At 39.0% G+C, this 26290-nt stretch overlaps 1 protein-coding gene across 27 annotated transcripts in view; it reads right to left on the bottom strand.

The window, feature by feature from the left end:
- OCA2 (OCA2 melanosomal transmembrane protein) overlaps positions 1-26290 on the bottom strand; it is a 460826-nt gene that overhangs the window by 270360 nt on the left and 164176 nt on the right. For 26 of the 27 annotated variants that reach the window (XM_073995274.1, XM_065547634.1, XM_073995264.1 and 23 more), the window contains one exon: positions 13587-13714. In XM_073995274.1, the coding sequence (XP_073851375.1) occupies positions 13587-13714 (128 nt within the window). Of the gene's footprint in view, positions 1-4672; positions 4818-13586; positions 13715-26290 lie in introns of those variants that run through there. The other variant, XM_073995279.1, reaches the window with a different exon arrangement.

The raw sequence follows: 26290 nt of genomic DNA, 5'->3' as shown, positions 1-26290 counted from the left end.
GAGCCAAGATGGCACCACTGCACTCCAGCCTGGGCAACAAAGTGAGATTCCGTCTCAAAGAAAAAAAAAAAGAGGAGATAGCATTGAAACTATGGGCAAGTAAAAAGCCAAAAATGATACATAAATATAATATATAATATATCATATTGTCATAAAGAAGAAAAATTGATTCTACTCAGGAGTTAAAAGGAAGAGATTGTCATTTTGGATGACAAACAAAATCCAACAGTATGCTTTTGTTTGTTTGTTTAGAGATGGGGTCTTACTACGTTGACCAAGCTGGTCTCAAACTCCTGACCTCAAGCGATCCTCCCATGTCAGCCTCCCGAGTGCTGGGATTACAGTGTGAGCCACTGCCCCCACCCCCATATGCTATTTTTAAGACACACCTAAAATACAAAAACACAGACAATTTGTAAGTAAAAGATTGGGAACAGAGATGCTATGCATATATTAATGATGGAATTGATACGTAGCTCTAGATTAACATCAGTAAAAATACAATTTAACAGATTAAAAGCATTATTACAGATTTTTTAAAAGGTAACTTATCCAGTGATAAAATTTCCAATTCTCAGAAAAATAGAACAATTCTGCATTTGTACATAACTAATAACCTTTCTTCAAAATATATCAAAAAAAAATTGACTGAATTAATAAATTCTGCATCACAGTGAAAAAAAATGTTAACCATCATTCTCAAATTATTATGATCCAAAAATGTCTTGCTTGGTCTCATTCATGATAAACTATTTCTCCATGTGTTTTGCAATTTTAGATTGTGAGCTCGTCTATGTTGGTTCTGTCTATAGGAATACTGAATAGAGATTTCCCTTATGCTGCTAAATCCTTGTTATAAGAAGAGACTGCTACAACCTGAAAGAAAGTGGGGCCAACACTGCCATGAAAAATACTGTATTTAATGTGCCCATCAGGTCAGATGAAGACATTTTCTAAAGATGAGCTGGTACCATTCTATGAGATGGCCCCATAGAATGAATTAGAGAAGAGTCCCTCCTCTTCTGATACCAAACCTAGCAGAGACACACCACCAAAAAAAAAAGAAGAAGAAGAAGAAGAAAATTTCAGGCCAATATCCCTGATGAACACAGATGTAAAAAATCTTCAATAAAATACTAGCAAACTGAATCCAGTAGCTCATCAAAAAGCTAATCCACTATGATTAGGCTCTATCTCTTAGATATCTCTTAGATGCAAGTTTGGTGCAACATATGTAAATCAATAAATGTGATTCACCACATAAACAGAATTAAAAACAAAACCCACATGATCATCACCATAGACGCAGAAAAAGCTTTTGATAAAATTCAACATCCCTACCTAGGCATCAAAGGAGTATACCTTAAAATAATAAGAGCTATCTATGACAAACCCACAGCCAACTTCATACTGAATGGGCAAAAGTTGGAACCATTCCCTTTGAGAACTGGAACAAGATAAGGATGCCCTTTCTCACCACACCTATTCAACACAGTACTGGAAGTCCTAGCCAGAGCAATCAGGCAAGAGTAAGAAATAAAAGACATCCAAATAGGAAGACAGGAAGTCATACTATCTTTTCACAGACAATATGGTTTTATACCTAGAAAACCCCATAGTCTCGGCCCAAAAGCTACTTTAGTTGATAAATAACTCCAGCAAAATTTCAGGATACAAAATCAATGGCTGAAAATCAGTAGCAATTTTAAACACCAAAAACATTCAAGCTGAGAGACAAATCAAGAATGCAATCCCATTTACAACAGCTCTACAAAAAAATACAATGCCTAGAAATATAGCTAACCAGGGAGGTGAAAGAGCTGTACAACAAGAATTACAAACCACTGCTGAAAGAAATCACTGATGATACAAACAAATGGAAAAACCTCCCATGCTCATGGATAAGAAGAATCAATATTGTTAAAATGGCCATACGCCCAAAGCAATCTATAGATTCAATGCTATTCATATCATACTACCAATGATATTCTTCACAGAATTAGAAAAAAAAAAACTGTTGCAAAATATATATGGAACCAAAAAAAGAGCCCAAATAGCCTAGGAAGTTTAAAGCAAAAAGAACAAAGCTGGAGGCATCACATCACCCAAGCTTCAAACTATACTACATGACTACAATTAACCAAAACAGCATGGTAGTGGTACAAAAACAGACACATGGACCAACGGAACAGAATAGAGGACCCAGAAATAAAGCCACACACCCACAACTATCAGATCTTTGACAAAATCCACAAAAATAAACAATGGAGAGAGGACTCCCCATTCAATAAATGGTGTTGAGATAACTGGCTAGCCATATGCAGAAGATTGAAACCAGACCCCTTCCTTTCATTACATACAAAAATCAACTCAAGATGGATTAAAGATTTTAATTTAAAACCTAAAACTATAAAAACCCTAGAAGAAAACCTAGGAAGTACCATTTTGGACACAGACCCTGGCAAAGATTTCACGACAAAGACCCCAAAAGCAATTACAACAAAAACAAAAGTTGACAAATGGGGCCTCATTAAACTAAGGAGCTTCTGCATAACAAAAGAAACTGTCACCTCAGTGAACAGACAACCAATGGAATGGGAGAAAATGTTTGCAAAGTATGTATCTGACAAAGGTCTAATATTCAGCATCTATAAGAGACTTAAACAAATTTACATGCAAAAAACAAACAGCCCTATTAAAGTATGGGCAAAAGACATGAATAGACATTTCTCAAAAGAAGACATACACGTGGCCAACAAGCATATGAACAAATGCTCACCATGGCTAATTATGTTGCAAATCAAAACCAAAATGAGATACCACCTCATGCCAGTCAGAATGGTTATTATTAAAAAGTGAAAACATAATAGATGTTGGTGAGGTTGCAGAGAAAAGAGAACATTTAGACACTGCTGATTAGAGTATAAGTCAGTTCAGCCAATGTGGAAAGCAGTTTGGAGATCCTCAAAGAATACCATTCAACCCACCAATCTCGTTACTGTATATGTACCCAAAGGAATATAAATCATTCTATCACAAAGACAAGTGCATGCATATGTTCATCGCAGCACTATTCACAATAGCAAAAACACGGAACCAACCTAAATGCCCATCAACAGTGGACTGAATAAAGAAAATGTGATATATATCACGGAATACTATGCAGCCATAAAAAAGAATGAAATCATGTCCTTTGCAGCAACACGGATGCAGCTGGAAACCACTGTCCTTAGCAAACTAACACAGGAACAGAAAACCAAATACTGCATGTTTTCATTATAAGTAGGAGCTAAACATTGAGTACACATTGAGTACACATGGACACAAAGAAGGGAACCATAGACACTGGAGTTTACTTGAGGGTGGAAGGTGGGAAGAGGGTAAAGATCAAAAAACTACATATCAGGTCCTATGCTTATTACCTGAGTGATGAAACAATCTGTAAGCCAAGCCCCCATGACGTGCAGTTTACCCATGTAACAAAGATGCACATGTACCCTCGAACCCAAAATGCAAATTGGAAAGAAAAAAAGACATTTCCTGCCTAACAGTTTCATTCTAAATTTTCTTCTTCTAAGGGTAAACATTTTTATATTGATGTTATGTACTCCCTATGTCCAAGAATCATCTAGAAATTTTTAAACATGAATTTAAAGGCCACTTAACATTTCAAATCCCTATAAGACAAAAGGACAAGTCAAATAACATTCCTTAACAGAGGTTATTTATTAACTAACTTTGAAGCCCTTCTAAATCTATGGAAACATGTTCCATTATCCAAATTTAGAAATACTCAAAATTGATCTTGAATTTCAGGAGACAAGGTGTCTACAGTTTTCATTGTACCAACTACTCTATGGTTTGACCAAATTTTCTAGAAGACAATCTGACCTCAGTAACAACAGTCGGTGCAAAATAGATTAATAGACCCAAACGTCTCCAACTGTTTTCCAAAAAAGAGAACACACCTGACCTACTGTATGTGCTTCAGAGTGGGGCCTATTTCAGAGCCACTGCAACATGACAGAAGAAGGATTCGACCCAAAATTTATGCTGGAGAACTCGGGTCCAAAAATGGCAGGAAAAGGGCCAGGAAGCCCTCAAAATCTGGAAGAGGTCTTGGGTAGGTTTTAGATAGCAGATGTAAAACAAGAGATGAAAGCCCAGGGCGTGAAGATGAAGGCAGGCCACTCTGTAGGGAATGGCTGCTTGGGGTCGGGGGGCTGGGTGTGTGAGATCTGTGGGGCCCCAGTAGCTTGCCTACGACCTCTGTATACAAACCTTACTCCCTTCTGGGCTAACAGTGAATAGTTTGAACAAGAAAAGGTTGAATTAAGCTTTTGAATCAAATTATTACTAAAAAAATTAATAATAATAGGCTACAGCATTTTTTGAACGCCAACTAGGAACTCTACATGGAGCTCAGTACTTCAATATGATCTTGGTTCTCACAAGCAGCATGATTAATATTAATAGACTATTCTAAAGATAAGAAAATTGAGGCTCAGAGGTATTGAGTAATTTGTCTAAAAGTTTAGAACAGGAAGTGGCAAAGCTGAGCTCTGAACATGGATCCATCTGATGTGAAAGCCTGTGCTCATAAACATTATGGGAACTACAACCTGTTGGCCTGAGTTGGAAGAGTCCTTCCTGGACTGGTGCACAGATCTCCTCTGAGCACGCCCACTGCAGTGTTCTCACGGTCCTGTGGTATTCATGGCACATGAGAAAGCTTCCAACTTATCCATCTCCCCATTAGGCCAGAGGCTGGATCCACATGCAGTGAGGTCTGGTCAAGCTTGATGATGATGGTCAGACTGCTCATAGAGAGGAGAAGCAAGGTGAGGACCTGTTACATACGGATGAGTGGGAGCAAAATGAACAGGAACATCTGAGGATAAAGTAACAGAGTTGAAAGCATCCAGGTCTTAAAACAGCTCGTAATAGGGCGTTTCCTACTTCAAAAAGGACGGTCAGAGTATCTTGCCCAGTTGATTGTCCCTTTTAGGTCAAAAAGTCTAACGCTTTTCAGAAGGAGTGTTAGGCTGCCCCTCGGGGAAGTCTGGGGAAGGCAAGCATCTGAACTGGCTTCCTTAAGGTTACACCACATGAAGATTCCACTGTTCCTCAACTCCCCACAGTTTAGACTACTCAAGTTGGAGAATCATTGAACATCTTCGAAAACCACAATTCATACAATGTTATAGGACAAGCAAAGTTAATGCAATAATAGTAAGCTCAGCTCCCTCTTGATTTTTTTTTTTTTTTTAGACAGAGTCTCACTCTGTCACCTAGGCTGGAGTGCAGTGGCACGATCTCGACTCGCTGAAACCTCCACCTCCCAGGTTCAAGCGATTCTCCTGCCTCAGCCTCCCGAGTAGCTGGGATTACAGGTGTGAGCCACCACGCCTGGCTAATTTTTATATTTTTAGTAGAGACAGGGTTTCACCATATTGGCCAGGCTGGTCTCTAACTCCTGGCCTCATGATCCACCTGCCTCAGCCTCCCAAAGTGCTGGGATTACAGGTGTGAGCCACCGTGCCCAGCCCCTCTTGATTTTCAAGAAGATATAAGTAACTACGACAGATTAACATATTCTGCTGAGGACCCAAATAAAAACATGGAGGTTGGAAACTGAGGCAAGAATGCATCCCATAGTTGTAGTCAGAAATCTTTCCTGTTGGCTTCTGTACAAAAATTGCCTCTTTCAATTAATGCCCACAACAATATTTGTTTCGGAATTTTCTTTAATTGTTAGAAAGCAGCAACTTTGTTGGGTTGGTTTTGTTGACATTAGTTTCAGTCACAAATGAAAATTCTTTGTTTTGTTCTCATTGAAAACATATTATATCCCATAGTTTCCAGAACTTTTTTTAAATCAACAGGAAGAAATTTTACAAAATTGTATTCTGACTTACCAATATGAATAAAACCAATGCTACATGTACCTGCACTATTGGATACAGGCCCTAAAGGAAGCAGCTGGATAAATTGTCCCCGTTAGTGCTCACATGCTGAAACTGCCTGATACTTATCAATAGGATACTGCAGTATAACAATGAATAGAAGGAGAAGTGAGACAAAATAGCCTTTCCCAGTGTCAAGGTAACTGAATCAATATGCTCAGTTTGGTTCCCCTAATTGCCTAGGTTGGTATGGAGAAAAGAAAAAAATATTAGGAGGCAATTAGGGAGAGTGAAATAAACTATGAAGAAGATATACAGAAAAAAAAATTAAGGAAATCAAACATGATGTATAAATAAAATAGCCAAGAAGATAAACATCATATAGTTCTCCTCAAAGAATCATGATTACTCTCATACCCACAATTACATGAGGAGGTGCTAGGTATCGGGTAGTAAAGACACACAAGAATAGTCCCAATTGATTCCATAAGCTCCTGGAATATATGCTGAGGACTTCAGCAACTTGGGAGTGCTCTAGGTGGTGCACATATCATCTGGCCACACTCCTTCATATTTCCCAAAGGAAATCCCAAAGGATTGGAAGATTTATGTCCACATAAAAAGTTGCACATAGATGTTCATAGCAGCTTTATTTAAAATTGCCAAAACTTGGAAGCAACCAATATGTCCTTAAATCATGCTGGGTGAATAAATAAAGTGTGGTACATCCAGACAATGGAATGTTATTCAGAGCTAAAAAGAAATGAGCTGTGAAGCCATGAAAAGACAAGAAGGAAAGTTAAATGCATATTACTCTAAATGAAAGAGGCCAATGTGAAAAGACCACATACTGTACTATTCCAACTATAAGACATTCTGGAAAATTCAAAACTATGGAGACAAGAAGAACAATGATTTCCAGGGGCTGGGGGAGAAGAAGGAACGAACAAATGGAGCATAGAGGAATTTTAGGGCAGAAGAACTACTCTGTACAATACCACAATGATGGATACATGTCATTACACCTTTGTCCAAACCCACAGGATGTATGACACCAAGAACCAAGAATGAGCACTAATATAAACTATGGACTCTGGATGACTATAATGCATCAATTTAGATTCATAAATCGTAACAACTGTACCACTGTGAGGGAGGAAGTTAATAATGGGGGAAGCTATGCATGTGTAGGGGTTGGAGTATATGGCAAACCTCTTTACCTTCCTCTCAATTTTGCTGTGAACCTAAAACTATTCTTAAAAACTTAGGACTTAAATAGAGCAATCAGCTGGGAATTAATGAAGCCTGAAGGTTGTATGTGATATCAGCAAAGACAGATGCCTTAACAGAGAGACCAGGGAAAGAGACAGTTAAAGGAAAAAAAAACAAATAGAAAAATGTCAGATATAAATACTACCTTCTTAGTATTTACATAAACTGTAAATGGAATAAACATACCAATTAAAGGGCAGATATGGGCTAAGTGGATTTTTTAAATGTGAGTCGACTGTATGCTGTCTACAAGAGCTTACTGCTGTCACATTAGATTGAAAGACCCAGATAGATTGAAAGAAAAAAGATGGACGAAGACCACACAAACGGTAACAACAACAACAACAAAAGAGCTGGAGTAACTATGCTAACATCAGACAAAATTAACCTTAAGACAAAAGTTGTTTTTAGGGTCAAAAAAGGACATTTTATAATTATTTCATATAAATGAAATCAATAACAAATTCAGGGAGATAAATCAGCATCTATAGTTGCTAAAATACATTATCTAAACTTTCTAATTTTTTTACAAAAATTACGAGATATGCAAAAAATAAAGGAAAGTGTGACCCCTGCTCTGGGGTAAAAACTGCCAATTGTCACTATCTGTGAGGGGAGCCTGGATGCTGAAGTTAGGGAAGACTTCAGAGCAGAATTTTAAATATGTTCAGAGAATTAAAGAATCATGCTTTTAAAAATGAAAAATGATGACAATGATGCATTAAGTAGAGAATATCATAGGAGATAAAAATTATTTTTAAGACAACAGAATGGAAATTCTGGAATTGAATAATACAAGTGAAATGAAAAATTTATTAGAGGGACTCAATAGAATATGTGAGATGACATAAAAATTACACATCAAAAATTAAAATAGATCAATAGAAATTATTCAATCTGAAGAACATAGAAGAAAAAAGAAAGAAGAAAAATGAATAAAGTATCAAAACCTATGGGACACAATCAAGCAAACCAACATGTCTGTAACAGGAATCCCAGAAAAGAAAGATAGTAATATTTTTTTAAAAAAAGAGAGAATAATGTATGTGAAAAATAGTAACCAAAAACTATCCAAATACCCAAAATTAATTTCAAAATTAATCTAAAGATCTTAAAAGCTAAAAATTTCAAAAAACACATAAATAGGATAAACACAAAAAGATCCACACCTAGATGCATCATAGTCACACTACTGAAAGACAAAGTAAAGCCTCAAAAGCAGCAACAGAAGAATGACTCAATGTGCACAAGAGGAAAGCAATGATTAACAGCTAATTTCTCATAAGAAGCAATGGAGACCCAAAGTCAGAATGACAGATTTGGACTGGTGAAAGAAAAAAAAAAAAAACTATCAAGTATTCTTATATAAGTGAAAAAAAAACTATACTTTAAAAAGACAAAATAAATGCATTCACGGCCGGGCGCGGTGGCTGAAGTCTGTAATCCCAGCACTTTGGGAGGCCGAGACAGGTGGATCACGAGGTCAGGAGATCGAGACCATCCTGGCGAACACGGTGAAACCCCGTCTCTACTAAAAAATACAAAAACCTAGCCGGGCGAGATGGCGGGCGCCTGTAATCCCAGTTACTTGGGAGGCTGAGGCAGGAGAATGGCGTAAACCCGGGAGGCGGAGCTTGCAGTGAGCTGAGATCTGGCCACTGCACTCCAGCCCAGGAGACAGAGCGAGACTCCGTCTCAAAAATAAATAAATAAATAAATAAATAAATAAATGCATTCACATATAAACAAAGAGAGAATTTGTTTCCAACAGATTTGCTTTACAAGATATACTAAAGGAAATTCTTCAGGCTGACATCGTGTGGCAACTTAAATCCATACAAAGAAGTAAAGAATTGTAGGAAAGATACATACAAACACACACACACACACACACACACACACACACACACACCCTGACCCTCAAACAATGTGGGTCTTAGGAGCACCAGCCCCCTACAAAGTTGAAAATCTGTGTATAGATTTTGACTCCCCCAAATCTTAACTACTAATAGCCTACTATTGACTGGGAGTCTTGCCAATAACATAAACAGTCAATTAACACAGATTTCATTTTCTTTTGTTTTGTTTTGAGACACAGTCTTGCTCTGTCATCCAGGCTGGTGTGCAGTGGCACAATCACAACTCGCAGTAGTCTCAACCTCCCAGGTTCAAGTGCTCCTCCCACACCAGCCTCCCGCGTAGCTGGGACTACAGGCCTGCACCACTGTGCCAGCTAATTTTTTAATATTTTTATAGAGACAAAGTCTCATTGTGTTACCCAGGCTGGTCCCAAACTCCTGGAACACGTATTTTCTGTTATACATCTTACACACTGTATTCTTACAATAAAGTAAGCTACAGAAAAGAAAATGTTATTAAGACAATCATAAGAAAGAAAAAATACATTTACAGTACTGTATTTATCGATACCATAAGTTTACATCATCTGTTTACAAGGTGAATCATCTGTCAGAAATAGTAGGCAAGTGCAGCTGCAGACCACAATCTATGGGACATATCAAGCAATCCAACTTTCTCCTGTAATGTTACGACTTTTCTCTGCTTCTCCAGCATCACTAGTGGCACTTGCTATGGGTCCCACGTGTCATTCAAGGTTTACAGCATTGCAGTAAACACAAGAAACACATGGGAATTGAGAGACCACGTTTGACTGCAATGGGCAATTTACTGAAGGGATGAACCACTCAGGAGGAGATGATCAGCATCACGTGGCATCTTAAGTAGATCCTCACTCACTGCAAGAGCAACAGGAGGTGGCTGTGAAATTATTTCAGTAGCACAGTATGTACCACAGTTAACTTTACAGTTATGATTGAATGCTGCATCTTTACATGTGCTTATATTTCCCTTGGCTGCGAATGGTACCATGTACTATCTGTGTTTGTGTAAGCTTTGATCAATTTCGCTGTTGTATAATAGATTTGTGTATATTTTATAGGAGTAAATAAGATAGACTAGTATCTACAAAAATTTTATGCATTCATGACTTGCCTTTTGTGGTTTTTTGTTTGGTGTGTGTGTGTGTGTGTGTGTGTGTGTGTTTCTGTGTCTCTCCCATGTGCTTATTTTGACCCCTGGCCACTCACAACCCACCATCTTTTTTTTTTAAATAACTGGTTCAAAGGACAACTTTTTTTAACTTCTAAGTTCAGGGGTACATGTGCAGGTTTGTTATGTAGGTAGACTCATGTCACAGGAGTTTGTTGTACAGATTATTTTGTCACCCAGGTATTGCACCCATTACTTATTTTTCCTGAACCTCTCCCTCCTCCCATCTTTCATCCTCCAGTAGGCCCCAGTGTCTGTTGTTCCCCTCTTTCGGTCCGTGTGTTCTCATCATTCAGCTCCCACTTATAAGTGAAAACATGTGGTATTTGGTTTTCTGTTCCTGTGTTAGTTTGCTAAAGATAATGGCCTCTGGCTCCACCCATGTTTCCGCAAAAGATATTATCTCATTCTTTTAACGGCTGCAGAGTGTTCCATGGTGCATATGTACCACTTTTCTTTATCCAGTCTACCATTGATGGACATTTAGATCGATTCCATGTCTTCACTATTGTGAATAATGCTGCAATTAACACACATGTGCATATGTCTTTACAGCACAAGAATTTATATTCCTTTTGGTATATACCCAGTAATGGAATTTCCTGAGTCAAATGGCAATTCAGTTTTTAGCTCTTTAAGGAATCACCACACTGCTTTCCACAACGGTTGAACTAATTTACACTCCCACCAGCAGTGTATAAGTGATCCCTTTTCTCTGCAACTTCATTAGCATGGGTTATTTGTTGAGTCTTTAATAATAGCTATATGACTGGTGTGAGACGGTATAGCATTGTAGTTGTGATTCACATTTCTCTAATGGTTGGTGATACTGAGCTTTTATCATATGCTGATTGGCTGCATGTATGTCTTCTTTTGAAAGTGTCTGTTCATGTCCTTTGCTCACTTTTTAATGCAGCTGTTGGTTTTTTTTTTTCTTGTAAATTTGCGTAAGTTCCTTATAGACACTGGTTCCTATTAGACCTTTGTCAGAGATACAGAGTTTGCAAAAATTTTTTCCCATTCTGTACGTTGTCTGTTTACTCTGTTGATAGCTCCTTTTGCTGTGCAGAAGCTCTATAGTTTAATAGGTCCCATTTGTCAATTTTTGCTTTTGTTGCAATTGCTTTTGGCACCTTCGTCATGAAATCTTTGCCCGTGCCTATGTACAGAATGGTACTGCCTAGATTGTCTTCCAGGGTTTTATAGTTTGGGGTTTAGGTTTAAGTCTTTAATCCATCTGGAGTTGATTTTTGTATATGGTGTAAGGAAGGGATCTGATTTCAGTCTTCTGCATGTGGGTAGCCAGTTCTCCCAGCACCATTGATTGAGCAGAGAGTGCCTTCCCCACTGCTTGTTTTGGTCAGCTTCGTCAAAGAGCAGATGGTCACAGGTGTAAGGCCTTATTTCTGGGCTTTCTGTTCTGTTTCATTGGTCTATGTGACATACCTAACTTTGACTTAATTTTTTTCAATATTTCTAAGCTATGCAGTTCATCTGTTTTTTCAAATTGTCACATATCTCCAAAAAAATTCCCCATTTATTGAAAAAGATCTCCATATAAGTGGACCCAATGCAATTCAAATCCACGTTGTTCAAGAGTCAACTGTATGTCTTTTTTATCATTTCCCTTTTTTCTCTTTAACATAAAATACATTGCATAAAATAATTGAAATGATAAAACAATTTTATACGTTAGGCATATTAAGTAGAAGTATAACATATGTGACCATCAAAGCACAAACAAGGGAGGACGAATGGAGCTATACTGGAACACAATGTCTGTATTTTCCACGAAATAAGTTAGTATTAATCCAGTACAGATTGTATTAAACTAAGATGTACAGTTTAACCCTTGGAGCAATCAATAATAAAATAACTCAAAAACACAGTTTTAAAAAAAGAAACAAAGAATTAAAATGTATACAAGAAAATATAATTTAACACAGTAAGAAAGCAGTAAAAGATAAAGAGAGGAAAAAAGATACGAGATATAGTGAAAATAGCAAAGTAGCAGACACAAAGCCAAGCATATGAAAAACTGTATTAAATGTGAGTGGACTGAACATTTCAGTTAAAATGTAGAAATTGTCAGGCTAGATTTTATCATTTTTAAAATGATAACTCATGCAAACAGTAAATAAAAGTGGGCCAAAGTGGCTATACCAGTATCAGGCAAATAGACCCTAAGACAAAAATATTACCAGAGAAAAAGAGACATTTAGTAATGATAAAGTTCTATTCATTTGGATGATGTAATAATTATAAAAGTATATACACTTAACAACCACTCCTCAAGATACATGAAGCAAAAGCTGACACACTTGAAAGGAAAAATATCCAATCCAACAAAATCGTTGAAGACTGCAATACCCTTCTCTCAATCACTGAAAGAAGAGTTTCACAGAATATCAGAGGTAATGTGCAAGAGAAAAACAGAACTGTTAACAAGCAGGACAAATCTGACACTCATAGAATGCTCCACATAACAGCAGCAGAATACACATCACAAGTAGAATATTCTCCAAGACAGATCAAATGCTAGACCGTAAAACAAGTCTTAAAAAAATTAAAAGGACTGCAATTGTGCAACATATGTCCTGTGACCACAACTGAATTAAATAAGTCAAAAACATAAAGAGACACGGGCAATCCACCAATATTTGGAACCTTCAAAACATACTTTGAAATAACCCATAAGTCAAAAAAAGAAATTATATGGAAAATTAGAAAATATTTCTAGCTTAATGAAAATGAAAGCACATTACATGTTAAACTGAAGAAATGCAGAGAAGTGGTGCTGGGGGAACAGTTTGAGGAGTACTATCTTTCTGTGTTAGTAAATCTTTCTGTTTGAGGAGGACACGAGTTTGTAAATGAAGTCTCAAGATTTAAAAGTATTTTGAGTAATTCTGTAACAACAATTGTAACGGAAACCATACATATTACTGATGTAGTCTTTTCCGTGATAACAGAAATGTACTTAAATATTACACAAAATGAAACAGATCCAGGTCACACTACCTCGTAAACTTGCTGTTATAAGTAATTTAGCTCCAGACTCAACTTACAGCAAATTATATTTTATAGAAAATGAAATTAGAATGAGTTTACAAATCACAAACATAATTCACGAAAAAAAAATAAGCAGTGCTATCAGAAATCTCTTAGTGGCTAAAGTAAAGCTGGTTAACTTAAAATAGTCCAATTACAACCTCCACTGTTTTCCACTTAGAGAATATGAGGAAAGATTTATAGATGTAGCCTTTCTTCATTCACCAAACAAAATATGAAATACGAAATCAGGTAAAATGCCATATGGCAAAAGTTCTAAAATCTTACCTCCATCAGAACAAAGAGCGCTGCAAAGAACAGAAGCGTTGCCCATTCCACTCTGTGTAGAATTATCTCAAAATCATGAATATCAGCTAAAATTAGCAACCAGATGGCACCCAGAATAGCAATCCATCCTGCAAATAAGTAAATAGACATGGAGATAGAGTTCCACTGTTAACATACCACTTCTTTTTTTTATCTTCTGGTTGCCTTTTTCTTTATCAAGAATAATTGTCACACTACAAACTGCATATATTTAAAATGCATATAATTTCTATTTGGATATATGTATACTCATGAAACCAACACTGTAATCAAGATAATGAACATGGCCATTGACCCTAGGAGTTTATTCATGCCTATGCTCTTGTACCTCCTCTAGCTCCTCTTGTCAACCCCCACACTCCCAGTGAGCCTTCTTCTCTTTTCTTTCACTATAGATTGGTTTACATTTTCTATAAATGCAGGTTTTCTGTAAATTACACCATTGTTTTTTGTTGTTGTTGTTTTGGGGTTTTCTTGAGACACATAGTTTTGCTCTGTCGCCCAGGTTGGGCTGCAGTTCGACTCACTGCAACCTCCACCTCCCGGGCCCAAGCTGGGGAGCCTCAGCCTCCCAAGTAGCTGGGACTACAGGTGCATGCCATCACACCAGTTAATTTTTTGCATTTTTAGTAGAGACAAGGTTTCGCTATGTTGGCCAGGCTGGTATCAAACTCCTGGCCTCAAGTGATCCGCCTACCTCCACCTCCCAAAGTGCTTGGATTACAGGCACACGCCACCACGCCCAGCCAGTTGTATTTTTTTGTCTGACTATTTCTCAATAGACAGATCATCCAGACAAAAACAATCAATATTCAGCATAATCATGTTAAGATCCTTCACTGTTGGCCAGGCGCGGTGGCTCACGCCTGTAATCCCATCACTTTGGCAGGCCCAAGTGGGCAGATCACCTGAGATTGGGAGTTCGAGACCATCCTGACCAACATGGAGAAACCCTGTCTCTACTAAAAACACAAAATTAGCCAGATGTGGTGGCCCATGCCTGTAATCCCAGTTGCTTAGGAGGCTGAGGCAGGAGAATCGCTTGAACATGGGAGGCGGAGGTTGCGGTGAGCTGAGATCGCGCCATTGCTCTCCAGCCTGGGCAATAAGAGTAAAACTCCGTCTCAAAAAAAAAAAAAAAGATCCTTCACTGTTGGTGTGTGAGTCAGTAGTTCACCCTTTTTTAATGTGCAGTAGTATGCTAGTGTGTGGATATATTACCATGTACATACCATTCACCTATTGATGGACACATGGATTGTTTCCAGTGTCGGCTATTTCAAATAAACATGCTGTGAACATTCATATACAAGTCTTTGTATGTACATATGCTTTCAGTTCCCTTGGCTAATACCTAAGGGATGAGATGGTTGGATATATGATAGGTTAATACTATGCAACGTTATATGAAACATTTATGCTTCAGGAAACTGCAAAACTATTTTCCAAAATAATTTCATCATTTTACAATCCCACCAGCAGTGTATGAGAATTCCAGTTCTTACATCTTCACCAAAACTTGATCAGCCTTTCTGATTTTAGACATTATAATGGATGTGTAGTGGGATCTTACTGTGGTTTCCAGTTGCATTTCTCTCACGATTAATGACATTGAGCATCCTTTTATTTTTATTCTTATTTTTAATTTTTTGAGATGGAATCTCACTCTGTGGCCCAGGCTGGAGCACAGTGCTGCAATCTCGGCTCACTGCAACCTCCGTCTACCAGGTTCAAGCAATGCTCCTGCCTCGGCCTCCCAAGTAGCTGGGATTACAAGTGTGCACCACCCTGCCCAGCTAATTTTTGTATTTTCAGTAGAGATGGGGTTTTACCATGTTGGCCACGCTGGTCATGAACTCCTGCCCTCGAGTGATCCACCCACCTTGGCCTCCCAAAGTACTGGAATTATAGGCATAAGCTACCATGCCTAGCTGACATTCAGCATCTTTTACTTATTTGCCATCCATATATCTTCTTTCATAAAGTTTTTGTTTAAATGCTCTGGTTATTTTTTTCCTTACTGGTTAGAGCAAATGAAACCCAACATAAGTAGAAGAAAAGAAATAATAAAGACTGGAGCAGAAATCAATGAAATAGAAAATGGAAAAAAAATGTTAGAGAAAAGCAAAGATACCAAAACCTGGTTCTTTCAAAAGCTCAGTAAGATCAGTCAACATTTAGCCTATCTGAATAGAACAAGTGAGAAAACAAAATTGCCAATATCAAGAATAAGATCGGTGGCATGACTATAGATTCTATAGATATAAAAATGTGGACTTGTTTTCAACAGCTGCCATAACAAATGATCATAAACATAGTGGCTTGACATTCCCTTTGAAAACTGGCACAAGACAGGGATGCCCTCTCTCACTACTCCTATTCAACATAGTGTTGGAAGTTCTGGCCAGGGCAATCATGCAGGAGAAAGAAATAAAGGGTATTCAATTAGGAAAAGAGGAAGTCAAATTGTCCCTGTTTGCAGATGACATGACTGTATACTTAGAAAAGCCCATCATCTCGGCCCAAAATCTCCTTAAGCTGATAAGGAACTTCCTCAAAGTCTCAGGATACAAAATCAATGTGCAAAAATCACAAGCATTCTTATACACCAATAACAGACGAACAGAGAGCCAAATCACGAGTGAACTCCCATTCACAATTGCTTCAAAGAAAATAAAATACCTAGGAATCCAACTTACAAGGGATGTGAAGGACGTCTTCAAGGAGAATTACAAACCACTGCTCAACGAAATAAAAGAGGACACAAACAAATGGAAGAACATTCTATGCTCATGGATAGGAAGAATCAATATCATGAAAATGGCCATACTGCCCAAGGTAATTTATAGATTCAATGCCATCCCCATCAAGCTACCAATGACTTTCTTCACAGAATTGGAAAAAACTACTTTAAAGTTTATATGGAACCAAAAAAGAACCTGCATTGTCAAGACAATCCTAAGCCAAAAGAACAAAGCTGAAGGCATCACGCTACCTGATTCAAACTATACCACAAGGCTACAGTAACCAAAACAGCATGGTACTGGTACCAAAACAGAGATATAGACCAATGGAACAGAACAGAGCCCTCAGAAATAATACCACACATCTACAGCCATCTGATCTTTGACAAACCTGACTTTGACGAATTGGGGAAAGGATTCCCTATTTAATAAATGGTGCTGAGAAAACCGGCTAGCCATATGTAGAAAGTTGAAACTGGATCCCTTCCTTATACCTTTTACAAAAATTAATTCAAGATGGATCTAAGACTTAAATGCCAGACCTAAAACTATAAAAACTCTAGAAGAAAACCTAGGCAATACCATTCAGGACACAGGCATGAGCAAGGACTTCATGTGTAAAACACCAAAAGCAACGGCAACAAAAGCCAAAATTGACAAATGGGATCTAATTAAACTAAAGAGCTTCTGCACAGCAAAAGAAACTCACATCAGAGTGAACAGGCAACCTACAGAATGGGAGAAAATTTTTGCAATCTACCCATCTGACAAAGGGCTAATATCCAGAATCTCCAAAGAACTTAAACAAATTTACAAGAAAAAAATCAAACAACCCCATCAAAAAGTGGGCAAAGGATATGAACAGACATTGCTCAAAAGAAGACACTTATGCAGCCAACAGACACATGAAAAAATGCTCATCATCACTGGTCATCAGAGAAATGCAAATCCAAACCACAATGAGATACCATTTCACACCAGTTAGAGTGGCGATCATTAAAAAGTCAGGAAACAACAGATGCTGGAGAGGATGTGGAGAAATAAGAATGCTTTTACAATGTTGGTGGGAGTGTAAATTAGTTCAACCATTGTGAAAGACAGTGTGGCGACTCCTCAAGGATCTAGAACTAGAAATACCATTTGACCCAGCCATCCCATTACTGGGTATATACCCAAAGGATTATAAACCATGCTTCTATAAAGACACATGCACACGTATGTTTATTACAGCACTGTTCACAATAGCAAAGACTTGGAACCAACCCAAATGTCCATCAATGATAGACTGGATTCTGGATTAAGAAAATGTGGCACATATACACCATGGAATACTACGCAGCCATAAAAATGGATGAGTTCATGTCCTTTGCAGGGACATGGATGAAGCTGGAAACCATCATTCTGAGCAAACTATCGCCAAGAACAGAAAACCAAACACCGCATGTTCTCACTCACAGGTGGGAATTGAACAATAAGAACACTTGGACACAGGGTGGGGAACATCACACACCCGGGGTGGGGGAGAGGGGAGGGATAGCATTAGGAGATATAACTAATGTAAATGACAAGTTAATGGGTGCAGCACACCAACATGACACATGTATACATACGTAACAAACCTGCACATTGTGCACATGTACCCTAGAACTTAAAGTATAATAAAAAATAAAAAATAAATAGACATAGTGGCTTGAAACAACACATATTTATTATATCATGGTTTTTATAGGTCAGAGGATGCTGGTTTACAGCCGAATGTCTGCTTAGAGTCTCATGAAGTCACTGCCACAGTGTTGGCAGGGCTGCGTTCCTGTCTGGAGGCTCTGAGGATGTGTTTCTCTGCTCATTCAGGTGTTGACATAATCCAGTTCCCTGCAGCTGTAAGACTAACGCCCCTGTTTCCTTCCTGGCTGTCACCCAAAAGCTGTGCTGAGCTTCCAGAGGCACCCACATTCCCAGCCTCATGCCTCCATTCCTCCATCGTCAAAGCCAGCAAAGTCCCTCTCACACTTCAAATCTCCCCTGCCTCTTCGCCTATCACAGTTCTCTAACTGGCTCTTCTGTCTTCCACTTTATTTTTAAGGGCCCTTGTGATTACATTGGATCTCCCTGGATAATCCAGAAAAATCTCCCTTTATGAAGGTTTATAATCTAAATCCACCTGCAAAGTTCCTTGGCTATGTAATATAACATATATGGCCATTAACATCAGGAACTAGAGGGTGGACTCCTTTGAGGCAAAGAGGTATGTAGGAATTAATTTGGGAAAAATTAACATTTTAACAATATAGGAGCTTCTGATCTATAAACACAGTATATAGCTCCAATTATTTATGTGTTCTTTCATTTTTCCTAAGAATGTTTTGTATAAATCCCAGCACTCCTTTGTGTAGAAATTAACAAACTGATTCTAAAAATCACATAAGGATGCAAAGGACTAGAATAACCAATACAACTTGTGTAAAAGAAGAACAAAGTTTGAGAATATACATTATCACACTTCAAGATTTATTACACAGCAACAGCAATAAAAACAGTGTGATATTGCATCAAAATAAATTGATCAATGGAAAATCCAAAAATATACCCATATATTTATGGTGAATTGATTTTTTTGCAAAGATTCAATGGTGGTTTAATACAGAAGGAGAAGTCTTTTCCACATACGGTGCTGGAACAGTTGGATATTCACATGCAAAAGAACTTTTACTTTGATCTGTTCACTAATCATACACAAAATTTAATACAAACGGATTATAGGCCTAAATGTAAAACATAACTATAAAACTTCTGGAAGAAAATACAAGAAGAAATCTCTGACCCTGAGTTGAAGTTTTTCTTAGATATAACACTAAAAACATAATATATGAAAAGAAAAAAATCATATTAATTGGACTTTATCAAAATTATGAATTCCTGTTTTTCAAAGGGTGCTGTCAAGTAAAAGTAGAGAAAAGCCACAAACTGGGAGAAAATATTTCCAAATCATCTATCTGATAAAAGACTAATATCTAGAATATATATATATTTTTTAATTCTCAAAATTCAGCAAGTAAACAACCCAATTAAAATGGGAAATATTTTAAACGGACACTTCAACAAAGAAGATATAACACTGGCAAATGAGTACATGAAAAGATGGTCAAATATCACTAGCCATTAGGGAAACGTGGAGTAAAACCACAATGACATTTCACCATCTACCTTCGAATGTGTAAAATCGAAAACACTGACTAAAGTGAATGTTGACAAGGAGATGAAGGAACAGGAACTTTCAAGCACTGCTGCTGGGAAAATTGTTTAACCATTCCGGAAAACAGCGTGGCAGTTTTTAAAAACGTGATCCACACACCCACCAATATGAACCCACCGTTCCACTTTGAAGTATTTACCCGAGAGAAATTAAAGCATAAGGTAACACAAAGAATTGAACACAATGTTTACTGTAGTCTTAGTCTCGATGGTCAAAAACTGGAAACAATTCAAATATCCATCAACAGGTGAATATATGTCCAAAAAAATGGTGTCATATTCAAACCATGGAATACTACTCAGTAATAACAGGAATGAATTATTGATGTATGCTACCACATGGATGAATCTCATAATAATTATGCTGAATGAAAGAAGCCAGAACAAATATATACATCATTTTTAATATAAAGTTCTAGAAAATGTAAATAGCAGAGTTTGACAAGCTATAGTCCATGGGTCAAATCTGACCCCCTGCTTGTTTCTATAAATATAATTTTATTGAAACACATCCACAGCCATCCATTTACATACTTTCTATGACTGCTTTACCACAACCCAGTCATTTAGTATTTGTGAGAGAGAATGTAGGCTAAAAAGCCTCAAGTGTTTTCTATCTCTTCTTTTGTGGAAAAGCTTGCCAACTCTTAATCTACAGTGACAGAAAACAGGTCAGAGACTGCCTGAGGAGCGAAGTGCTGGGAGGTCAGGAGTAAGCGAGTATCAAGAGGCTCAAGGAGCTCTTCAGCGCGGTGACTGAGCCAGGCTCTTCATCAGGACGGAGGTCTGACACTTCGTCTCTAAACACTCTGATTCCAACTCTAAGGTTCACTGGATTTTCTCGGAATATTTTTGCTGTCTCCAGTAAACACTGTATGCAAGATGTGCTTAGGACACTAAAGGTTCAAAGAACTGGGGCATCACCAAATTAGCCAAACAGGTTGTACAAACTGATGTATGCCTGCTCGCAACTAAATATGGATCTGATTGATAGTTATGTGTGTGACTTTCATTATAAGTATTACAGAGCTAGCCATCTCCCACTTTCAAGAGTTAGAGACTAAAGTTAGGGTCCACCAAAAAGATAAAGGAGTTCTCCAAGACCCGAGTGGATCAGGCTAGTTTACAACTAGGAGAAGCAGAATACTATTCAGTTAAAAAAAAAAAAAAAAGTACTAAGATCTCAATTGTTTACATGTTTGAGCGGAGGGGGGAAATCTCTTAAATAAGAAATACTTGGATGAATAAAGTATCCTGTTAAACAATTCTTGACAATTCTATACCTTGCATTTTATTTTATCTATTTATTTATTTATTTTTAATTTTAATTTTTTTGAGATGGAGTTTTGCTCTTGTCACCCAGGCTGGAATGCAGTGGCACAATCTCGGCTCACTGTAACCTCTGCCTCCGGGTTCAACTGATTCTCCTGCCTCAGTCTCCTGAGCAGCTGGGATTATAGGTGCCCACCACCACATCCAGCTAATTTTTTGTATTTTTAGTAGAGATGGGGTTTCATCATGTTGGCCAGGCTGGTCTTGAACTCCTGACCTCAGGTGATCCACCTGCCTCGGCCTCCCAAAGTGCTGGGATTACAGGCATAAGCCACCATGCCCGGCCTGTACCTTGCATTAAAAAAAAAAAAAAATTATCTGTTCTGATTGTTTCAAATTATTTCTACTACTCTTACTCTACCTTCAAGGGCTTAAATATAGAAAACAATGACAGTTATTGAATATGATGTATAGAATTTGAAGACGTATCCAAACTACCCTTTTGTCTCCTATAGTTCCTCCTGCTTTCCAAAGTATACCCACTTCTCTACTTTTGCAAGACCACTGTCTTACAATATCAGGATACACTCCTGATCATCTGGTCCTCACTGGTTGTCCCCTAAATCCAAATTGTTCTATATGCCGCTTTTGGAAACCTGCTCTGTACCTGATTCTGAGCTTAAGGGATATAGATGGGAATGTAAGCAAGGCACCACTTCAAAGGCCTTGCCATCCAGTGGAGAACACATGTATGTAAATAAAGTTATACTTAATGCAATACTGTAGGTAGATGTAAACCACTGGAGAGCACCCAGAAAAAATAACAATATATGGGGACTGAGAGAAGGTCCACAAAGGAGGCGAACCCGGCTCCCTGGTTCAGGTAGAGAAGAGCAGCATTATTCGCAAACTATTGTGAACGTCTGTTCTAACCTGGCTGGAGGGTAGCTGAGGCACTGAAGCAAAGTATTCATCTGTTTCACCTAAGGCAGAAGAACCCAGGTCAGGAAAATGGCAGGCATTGTTCAAAAGCGCTGCAAGCCAAACCACAGGTGCCTGGGGAAAGACAAGCCTATAATAGGCTACTGAGGAACAGGAGCAAAATCTGGGGAGAGTTTCTTTGTGAAACTGGGATATTCAAAAGCAAACATGGGGCACAGCGGGGCGGGGTGGGGGGCGGGGGGGCAGGCAGAGATACAGAAAGCCACATGTATGTCTAGGGAAAGGCCCACGCTCAGAAAAGACTGGAGAATGCCCAAAACCTTCAGCTTCGCAGTGCAAGCCTGGCTAAGTTTTGAAGGAGGGTTCTAGCACAGAGCCAATCTATAAAACAGGAAGAGGTATTTTTGTGGTGGTGGTTTGTTTGCTTTTAGCTCCTGGAATTCAAATCAATCTCTGTCAAAACACCAGCCAAACACACTGAGCAATCACTAAGGAACAGAGATTCCAGTGACCACACATGACAAGGAATACAGTCTTTCAAAAACAGTTTGGAAATGTCACAAAACAAACAAGACTACTACAGCCTTCAATTATAAAAAGGAATTATAATAACCCTGGGGAAGGGAGTGAAACTGATTTCTAGATTTGCCACAATATAATATTGAAACGTTCAGTGTTCAACCAAAAATAAATCACAAGGCATAGGAAAAAAAAAAAAAAAAAGCTAATGGAATAGAATATGGAGCCCAGAAATAAACACACATGCTGATGGTCAAACCATCTTTGGCGAGAATGCCAGGACTACTCAATCACAGTCTCTTTAACAAACGGTGTGGAGGAAACTGGTATGTGCATGCAAAAGAATAAAGTTGGACCCTTATCTTACAACATATACAAAAATTAATTCAAACTAGATTAGAGACCTAAAGATAACATCTAAAACTATAAAACTCCTAAAAGAAAACACGGAGGAAAATATTCAGTCTATTGGACTTGGCGATGATTTCTAGGCTACAACAGCAAGAGTGACAAAAGCAGAAATAAACGAATGTGATTCCATTAAACAGACAGAAGGCAGTTTAAGAGATTACCGGGGTGGGCGGGGTGGGGGTGAAATGGAGAGTTAATGATTATAAGGTTTCTGCTTGGGGTTAATGAAATGTTTTGGAGATAATGGCGATGGTGACTGTCACACCCGTCCGTGTGAAGAGACCACCAAACAGGCTTTGTGTGAGCAATAAAGCTTTTTAATCACCTGGGTGTAGGTGGGCTGAGTCCGAAAAGAGTCAGCGAAGGGAGTTAGGGATGGGGCAGTTTTACAGGACTGGGGTAAGCAGCGGAAAGTTACAGTTAAAGGGGGTTTTCTCTTGTGGGCAGGGGCGGGGTCACCAGGTGCACGGGGGACAGATCACAGGACTCATTGTCCAGATGAAGAACGTCACGAGGTCCATCAATCCATCAGCTGGGACGGGCAGGAGCAAGTCATCATGGAATGTCGTAAGGCTGGTCAATCAGTTAAGATGGGGGCTGTGGCCGTTTCACTTCTTTTGTACTTTCCGGTTGCCTCAGGCCCTCTGGACCTATACGTGCGGCCTTGGGCTCAGAGGCCTGACAGTGATGTAATTAAGGCCACTGAGTAGTACAATTAAAAATGGTTAAAATGACAAATTTTATGTGATATATACACATCACATATGTATCTGATATATATGTATAAAACATATATGTATATATCACATGTGGATACATACATATCTATATACATACACATATCACATACTTTATATGCATACACAATTTTATGTGATATACATGTATCGCACAAGCCTTGCCATTTTAACTGTGTATTTTTAAGCATATGACATACTATTTTTCTTACTACAACAGAAAAATTTTAAAAAGGGTGATGGGGTTGGGAAGGGCATTGTCATTTAACGTGTGAAAGGCAGGCCATGTTTTATATCATGCAAAAATGTTGGGACCCCAGTGTTAGGGAGAAGTCCATGAGATTTCTCAGCAAAGAGGCTGCAGTGGCCTAATTTTTCTGCTTATGTTAGCTTTGTCTCCTAACCAGAATGTGACTTTTCTTTGAATTCTCCGGGGCACCTAGCACACAATACAGAAGACAGACAGACACTTGCTTCTCTGGTCATCACATCTGACGGTGACTCCTTCGCCGCGCCTCTAACACAGATCACCACATCTTTCCTTTCAATTCTCAGTAAGAAATAATTGCTCCAGTTTCACTTGTCCTGGATAAAGCTTTTTGACCCCAGAAACGGCATCCCTTGTTTTCTCTGCCATAGAGCAATAAGAAGCTCTCTCTAAAAGTCAGTAAGAACACAAGTTCTTTTCCATGATTCTGAGAGAAATTTCAGTCATGACAAAAAGCCGGAAGGTCCTTTAGGACTCTTTTTGACAGTTCTGCTTTCTCTTATCGATTGTGGAGGCCTGAACTTTCCTCCAGCCAGAACTCCGGCCACAGCACTCATCCATCCAACTCTGGAAAAGGCTGCAGAGTCACGGAGATGTGTCTTGTTAGAAAAGTCCCCTGCAATAGCCTACAACTGAATGAAGACCTTGTCCCTGCAAAACCTCCATTTCCCTCTTACTTTTAATCGCACTGCCTGCAGAGCCAGTGGCACTAATCAGCCTTTTCGGGGCACAAGCCCGTCTGCCTGGTATCACCTGGTCCTGCTCTGAGTCCAGGCCGCACGTCTACACAGCCCAGGTCCCTGTGAGCAACGCTCCAGGCTGCTCGGCTCAGCACCGGCTCCTCAGGGACACCGACAAAGGGTGAGGCAGTGGTTCTTCCACAGTGTGCTGGAAGCAAAAGCCACTGACGGGAACATCACAGTTTCCAGCTTCACCTTCGATTACAAATTCTAACAACGTGTCATTCAGACTCTTTTTCTAAAAATTAAAAATGCAGTTGAGTGGAGATGAATACAGATAAAAAGTACCATTTATGTGAGCCGTCTTTATCCCATGGAGCTTCTATCAAACCCTTTCCTCGAGTGCACATTAATCTCTCACCAAGAGCTTTGCCATTTCTCAATGCAAAACATCTGAGATAAGTGGCTCTGTGCTTTCATCTGTGTCTCCAACGGAGTCAAGTTTCCATGCCGAACAAATAGCTAAAGGAGCCTCTTTTCCCTCATTCCTAAAGCCCTGGGCAACATGATTCAAACGAAAGTAGGAAAGGGCTTCCGCCAGTCCCCCAGCCGCCTCCTACGCACAGGCATTTGCTGGGCATCTCTCAGCACCCCAGTCCGGGGAGAAACTGAGGCTCCCGAAGATGGACTAGTTTTCTGCAGGCTGCACAGCTTGCTGGGGTGAAGCCAGGATTCAATCCCCAGTCTGCAAGAATTTCCTTCCACGCTGCCACGCTGCATTCCTCTGATGTGCTCAGGCTTCTGATGGAATGCTTTTGCTAATTATGAACAGATCTGGTTTAGTTATTTCAAATCTCTTGCCACCGTGTGACTGGATTAATATACTGAGAAACATAACTTAATTTTGTTCTATTTGAAACCTTGTCATCTTTTATATAAAAGACATACCGTACATGTTCCTTGCCCTGGACATTGCATAACTGACTTTGAACAAAGGCAATACTGTCCTGATCAATTCAGATGAACTAACTTATGTGCCTTGAGGCACACAGGATGCATCTCCAGAAACTGTCTCAACAGTTACTCATCTCATATTCATCCTTCCAAACAGGAAAACCCGCAGATGGACTATGCATACTGTATCCAGTACAAACCACCCTGCCTGCCGCCCTTTCATGAGGTTATTACCTGAGTACTGGCCATCAACTGCCTGAAACAGACCAAGTGAGATCACAAATAATCAAGCACTTTCTGTTGCACAGGTACACTATGGTTGTCCCTGGGGTAGTTCTAGCTGTCTCACTTACCCAAGAATTCAATCTCCAGGGTGCAAACCCAGTGCTTCCTTGTGGGGAGCCCCCACTCCACAGTTGGGTGGGTGAGTAGTACAGGGCACATGGGATGAGCCAGTTTAGAAAGTCGGAAGGAGCTGAGTGACCAGGGGGTTAAGGTCTATTATGGCACCATGCATCAGGCAGTTGCTATGGGAGCAGAAGGAAGGAGCACCTAACTACTTACTCAGTTATCATATAGACTGCACAGGCTTTCTCTCAAGAGAAAACTCCCATTCTTTCTAGTTTCCCTTTAAAATCCAGCAAAAGTAAGACCATTTTTTATAATCTTTGTGTCTTCCTGCACTGCTTAGCCATCAGCCTGAGCTGTTTGTTCATATCTCATGCAATCATGCACCAGGCACTGCTCTTCAGGCCTCTGCGTGTATTACCTGATTCAATCCTCACAGCAATTGTAAAGCCTCGCTCCAACACTCAGTTGCTTTTATGGGCACCTGCTGTGTGCTGCAGGACACAGGCTTAGAATTAGGAAGACTGAGCTCCAGATC

The sequence above is a fragment of the Macaca fascicularis genome, chromosome 7 (genome assembly GCF_037993035.2).
Source record: "Macaca fascicularis isolate 582-1 chromosome 7, T2T-MFA8v1.1".
Classification (NCBI taxonomy): Eukaryota; Metazoa; Chordata; class Mammalia; order Primates; family Cercopithecidae; genus Macaca; species Macaca fascicularis.
Note: the sequence above shows the minus strand (reverse complement) of the source record. Positions and strands in the feature narration are given on the sequence as shown.